At 44.8% G+C, this 6,242-nt stretch overlaps 1 protein-coding gene across 1 annotated transcript; it reads left to right on the plus strand.

Moving 5' to 3' along the window:
- The first annotated feature begins 247 nt into the window (after positions 1–247).
- Positions 248–5,794, plus strand: IL19 (interleukin 19). The gene is made up of 5 exons (XM_028531077.1): positions 248–427; positions 582–647; positions 3,147–3,299; positions 4,266–4,340; positions 5,699–5,794. Exons 1-5 carry the CDS (start codon positions 284–286, stop codon positions 5,792–5,794), a joined length of 534 nt encoding a protein of 177 aa, XP_028386878.1. The 5' UTR covers positions 248–283.
- The last annotated feature ends 448 nt before the right edge of the window (positions 5,795–6,242 follow it).

Genomic DNA, 6,242 nt, shown 5'->3' on the forward strand with positions numbered 1-6,242 from the left:
TATACACAAGAATGCACTCTCTGGAACTTAGAGAGAACATTATATTGTGCTTCCTGGGGTGGAGGTGGGAGCTTGGGGTGGGGAGGGGAGGGCTCATTCAATTGATTCAAGAAAACCAGAGGAGGAGACACAGGGCCCTGAATCCACAGGCTGAGGCATTGAGTCTGTTCTCTTGGTTGCCGCCTGGTCTGCCCTGTGAGGTCCAAAGGGGAATTCAGTCAGGGGTCTCTGTCACTGCTCTCCAGTCCTGGCTGGCAGCTGACTTCTACCCTTCCTGCAGGACATGAAGGCCCAGCGTGTTTCCCTCTGGCTCCTGGGCACAGTGCTCTTCCTGTGCTCAGTGCACTCCAGAGGTTTCAGGAGATGTCTGATTTCCATGGACATGCGCCATGTCGAAGAGAGTTTCCAAGACATTAAAAGAGCCATTGTGAGTATGGGCTGTAGGTGAAGGTGTGGGTGGGCAAGGGGGCTTGCCATGCCGTACATCCTAACTTGGAGAGCAAGTGCCTTCTCATTTTTTGTGTCTCAGGAAGACGTGGAATACTCATCACTTGCATTTGTTCTTATGTCTTCCTCCACAGCAAGCTAAGGACACCTTCCAAAATGTCACTATCCTGTCCACATCGGAGACCCTGCACAAGATCAAGGTACTGCTCTGTTTCTGCTCTTTCCTGTACTATTATTATTCACAATCAAGTGGCCCTGAGCTGAGAAAGAAATCCTCACCCTGTCCCCTTCTCTTTCCTGATCTTCAGAGTACCCTAAATGCTCTTGGCTTCTCATTAATTAACTCATGTGTTAGGGCACACTTGTGTCTCAGGGACTCTGGAAACCCTGGGAGCTAACCCATTTGTTGTCTGTATCTATGAGTATTTTATTTGTTGCTTATTGTTTTATATCCCCATAGATATAGACAGCAGAATAGTGGTTACCAGAGGGGAGAGGAACAGGGAAAGGGCAAAGAGGATAAAGGGGGCCAAATGTATAGTGGCAGGACAAGACTAGGTTTTGGGTGGTGGGCACACATGAGTAAACAGGTATTATATTATAAAGTTGCACATCTGAAATTTATATAATGTCATTAACCATTGTTGCTCCAATAAATTTAACTTTAAAAAAAGAAGCCCCTGGCAGGAATTAAAGAAGTACCACTTACCTAGAAAGTGATTTAGGTGCCACATGTTCAAATGAGATAGGACATCTGTGGCTTAGGGTGATTCTGGAAGGTTTCATGCGGAAGCCAAGAAAGTGAGCAGTGATTCAAAAGCTGAGTAGGCTGTGGGCTAGTGGATAAACAGAAGAGAATGGGTGTATAAGATCAGTGAATATGTGCCAAGGGAGAGTAAAGTAACCAGGCTTGTGGCACAAGGGACTAAAGGTGAAAGAGGATGAGGTGGAAAATTACACTGGAGTTGTTTTACCAAGAACCTTACATGTCAGGCTGAGCTTTGACCTTATACTAAAGGCAAGAGGGAGTCCCTATAGGTTTTTGAGCCAAAGGCTGTATGACCACAAAACCTTTGGAAAGGTAGTCCGATGATGTTCTTCACAGTAGACATCTCGAGGCAGGCAAGCCAGTGAGATCAGTCCAATTGTCCTGACGAGAGTGATTAGAGTGTGTTATGAAACAGTTGGCTTTTGGGGTGAGAATTCCCTTTATAGAAGGGGTCACTGAGAAGTGTCCTTAAAAGTGAGCTCCTTCAGTCCTTGTAAGAATTCTAGAAAGGTCCATTTTTTCCAGTATTTATGAGTATAAGGCACATCTGCAATGTTTTACTTTCTCCTTGGTCTTTTCTGCATGAGATAATTCATCTAGTAAGTATTAGGCCTGATTTATATGTGGTAAACAGGTGTGTAGCCTTTTACTAAATGCTATTCTAGCCAACTGTATAAGAAACTCCTAGAAGATCACAGTTGGAAGTGGCCCTAAAGACTAGTTATTCCAAAACCTTAATTTTCAAATGACCAAACTGATACCTTGGGAGGGAGAATGGCTAGTTAGTGGTTGGGCCAGGCATAGAGCCCCATGTCTCATGCTTTTGTCTCCAAATTCTTCTCTCAAGGTTTAGAAATGGCTGATGGGGCCTAAGGAAAAGGGTCAGTGAAGATGCAGGTCTTTATTAATTTCTCTCTCCTTCTTTTCCTCCCTGATAAAACAAAGTTATGCCACATTGCCCCTTTGGTTGAGGGAACTGGCAGGAGTGATGAAAGAGCAGTGTGTGTGTGTGTGTGTGTGTGTGTGTGTGTGTGTAGCAAATAACATTTGCCATCCAGGAAAAACTACCCCTGGGGCCAAGGAATTTTTGTTGCCTTAATGTTAATAAAGATGAGAGCTCTATCCCGCTGTAGACATCTCCCCTCTCTCTCTTTATATATATAGGCTGAGCTATATATAAATCTCCTGCAGAGATCACTGATCTCAGGGTGGGTGCAAACTGCAAGAAGGAAACTCGGCCCCACCAGCAGCTCTGAGCTGTGCCCTGGGAATGCAGGAGCCCTCTGTCAGCAGCAGACCTGTCCAGGTGTTGACATTTTGGCAGCAGTCAGTTTCTGTTCTTGCAAATCTCAACTCCATCCAAATGATCCCTGTAGTTTAAAAAGGACAGACCAGAGCAGAACTGAGCAGGGTGGCCAGGGTAAAGTAGTTTCATTGTAATAGAAGGAATATGTGCCCAGCATATACCTGACAAGCAACAGTCATTGAATAAATCCATGTTCACAGATGGGAGATGTTACAGAGAGGCAGATGTCAACGCAACGTAAGGAAGTATTTTTCAAGAAAGCTGCTTAAACATCGATCCTTTCAGAGGGGAGATGCCTGATTCCTGCAAGGGTTTAAACTGAAGTTAGTGATGACATGTTGGGGATGCTGTAGAGAGAATTCTAGTGTTCGATTGGGCTCTATCTCTTGTTAGTATATCTCCTAGCCCTTTAAAAAGAGCAGTGCACCCACAATCTCTCCTCAGTGCCTTTGTCTTAAGTAGCTTCAGGGTACCAAAGGATGGACACTATGAAATCAATATGAATTTTTAAAAGTAACTTTTGATTATGTCATTCCTTGCTGCTCTTATTCAAATTGGCTGCTTTGGTCTCTAAGTTAATAAAGAAAAGAGGACCCTGGGGCTTTCTCTAATTTGTGTCTGTAGCCCTTAGATGTGTGCTGCGTGACCAAGAACCTCCTGGCGTTTTACGTGGACAGGGTGTTCAAGGACCATCAGGAGCCGGACCCCCAGATCTTGAGAAAAATCAGCAGCATCGCCAACTCTTTCCTCTACATGCAGAAAGTTCTGCAGCAGTGTGTGAGTCACCACATCAGAACTCCACGCATCTGTCCCTTGTCTGCCTCGGGGAAAGCCTAGGACGTGCTGGCCCAGTTGCCTTCTGAAATGGTTCCTGAAGTCTAAGGAAATTCCATCCCCTGTCTTCCAAAGGGAGAACCATCAACAGCCTCCTCCTGTGGTCTCTCCTTGCCCAGGGCTTCCTCTCTGCTGAAACCTTACCAGGCCCAGGTTTCCTCAAGGATAATCCTCCTGGGATGACAAATTAGGTCAAAGTATCCCTTTGGCAATCCCAGGACCGGCCTGTGAGAGGGGCATGCCAAGGATTCCAGGCTTATCAAAGCAAACCCCTAGTTTCTTACTTTTTGGCCCTTTAATTGGTGTTTTCATACCAGTTAACCTCCAGGTGATTCCCGGGTATGTTCTATCCCTAAGGATCACCTGCAAATTCATTGTTATCTATTAAAATCAAACATCAGAAATGAAACCGGACTCAAACAAACCACCAAACCTTAGGCCAGGAAAAAAAATCCTGGGCTCTAGATCCAACTCTGCCAATGATTTCTTTGTGACCTTGTGGCAAGTTACTTCACCTCTGTGTCAGATTCTAAATTGAAGAATCTGTGACTGCCGTCCCACTTACATTAAGATTCATTGAACCAATTATTTAATTAACCAACCCAATAAATATTTGAGTGCCTGCCTTATGATGCTACATTTAGAGTGGGGGCAAGACAGACTTGGTACCTACTTTCCTTGCTCTTCTAGTCTGGTGGACTGTCAACACAGAAAAGCCAAAGCTCTAGTCAAACACAGGGTGACTCTACAAACAGACTTCACTCCCCTCCTGCTGCTCCAAACTGAGTTCACTTACCTGAGTCCCACCTTGGGAGGAAGGAGCAAAATCACTCCATGACAGGTAGGGGTGGGAAGGGCAGGCCAGGACAGAAAGGTCCTCTAATGGGTGCTGCTTCCACTTTCTCACAGCAGGAGCAGAGGCTGTGTCCCTGCCGGCAGGAAGCCACCAACACAACCAGAATCATTCACGACAACTACCATCAGGTAAGGGCAGGGAAGAAGATGGGGATGACAAGTAGGAGCCTGGTAGAGTGCACCAACCCTTCTGCCTCCCCCCCACTCAAACTCTTTCCTTTACTCAACAAGTTTTTATTGCAGCCTTTCCAGTTGCGTGTGTCTGCAGAGAGTGTATTGTTGGTCTTGCCTCATTTGCTAATTTCCTGGAATCCCCTCATCATTTTCCACCATTTCCTTATGCCTTTACGTATCAGATCTAACCTGTATGAAGTTTTGAGGGAAAGCATATACTGTTTAAGATGAGGGGTGATCACAAGATCCCCAGTGAGTTGGAAGGTGTAATGCATGAAGCATATTACCTGCCAGGTGTCACTGTGGCCAGCAACTGTCATGAGTATTCTGTATGGTGCAGAAGAGCATGCTTCTCATGGAGCTATAGATGTGTGCCTCACTTGCAGGTAGAGTGATGCCTCTTATGTGCAGCATTTGGAGATTTTGTTAAAATGCTGATTCTGGCTCCATAGATCTGGAATGAGGCCTGGGATTTTGCATTCCATTCACAGTCTCAAGTGATGTCAATTATTTGAATAGCAGGGAGGCAGGGAGAGCTGTTCAGAGCTTGGTTTTTTTATGGAAAGGTTACACAGGATAATGCTATCATGATGGGTAAGAGTTGTATTGTTCTTACTATGAGCTGGGTATTGTTGCAAGCACAGAGCAGGTATAAACACATTTATTCCTTACAACATTGATGTGAGCCATTATCTACACTTGACCAATTAGGAAACTAAGGTACAAATAGGTTAAGTAACTTAACTACGTTCATATTGCAACTAAGTGGTGAAGGTAGGACTCAATCACATGCTATCTGGCTCCACAGGACACACTTTTAGTCTGCTGAAGAAGTGAAGTAAGTCAGGAGGCTTGGGTCCTAGTTCCATCTGCTACCAACCAGTTGTGTGGCAGTGGGTAGGACGCCAATCCTTAGGGACTTTGGTGCTTTAATATGTCAAATTGAGAACAACAAGCTCTCCCTATCCCCTGCACAGAACCCTGGGATTGAGACCTTTTAGAGCTAAAGTGAAAAGGAAAATAAGCAAAAGAACTGTCCTGAAAGGCATGTTTTTCTGTGAAAAAGAGGAAAAAGAAAAACTGAGGACAAAAAATGAAGAATTTTAAATTTTGTTTCTAAGTTGCTGAAATGATTTAACTGCTTGTTTGTGAAAAACAATTTGGGTTGCCTGTTGGGAAAGTAATTTTGCGTGCTCTGCAAATATAACTGATGAATGAAAGGAAAACCTTGGGGGACCAGAACATGGAGAAAGTGCTTGGAAAACGATTCCATGGCCTAAAAAGGCAGGTTCTCATGATTTCCCTGGTTTCAGCTGGAGGTCAGATCTGCTGCCGTCAAATCTCTGGGAGAATTGGATGTCTTTCTGGCCTGGGTTGACAAGAATCATCAAGGAACCCCCACTGCCTGATGAGGAAGAATCTGATTACCCAGGAGCACACAGCCCTGTGAGGCTTCCAGGAGGAGATAGCCTGCTTGAAGGGAGGGAGATGGGGAAGGCCCTGTTTTATGCAAATCAGCATCATTTTGAAGAGAACTCTCTGGCCATTTGGAATATTCTCCTCTGGGCCTGAGGGATTGAAGGTCAAAATCTAGATTTGGACAGATCTCACCCTGTAGCCAAAAGTCCCACTGGCTGGGCCCAGGCTGTCTGATCCCACCTGAAAATAGCCCAATAATCTATTGTCATATTTATAATGAAATATGTTCTTCCAAAGGTCTCCTGGGCCATCCTGGAGGAAAAGGGTTGGCCTCCCCTTAATTTATTGTGAAGTTGTTTATCCCATATCTGCGATGTGAGCTGAGCGATATCCTGTAGTGCATATTGTACTGCCTAATTTTTCTGAATAAACTCTCTC

This window comes from Phyllostomus discolor, chromosome 14, assembly GCF_004126475.2.
Source record: "Phyllostomus discolor isolate MPI-MPIP mPhyDis1 chromosome 14, mPhyDis1.pri.v3, whole genome shotgun sequence".
NCBI classification, from domain to species: Eukaryota; Metazoa; Chordata; class Mammalia; order Chiroptera; family Phyllostomidae; genus Phyllostomus; species Phyllostomus discolor.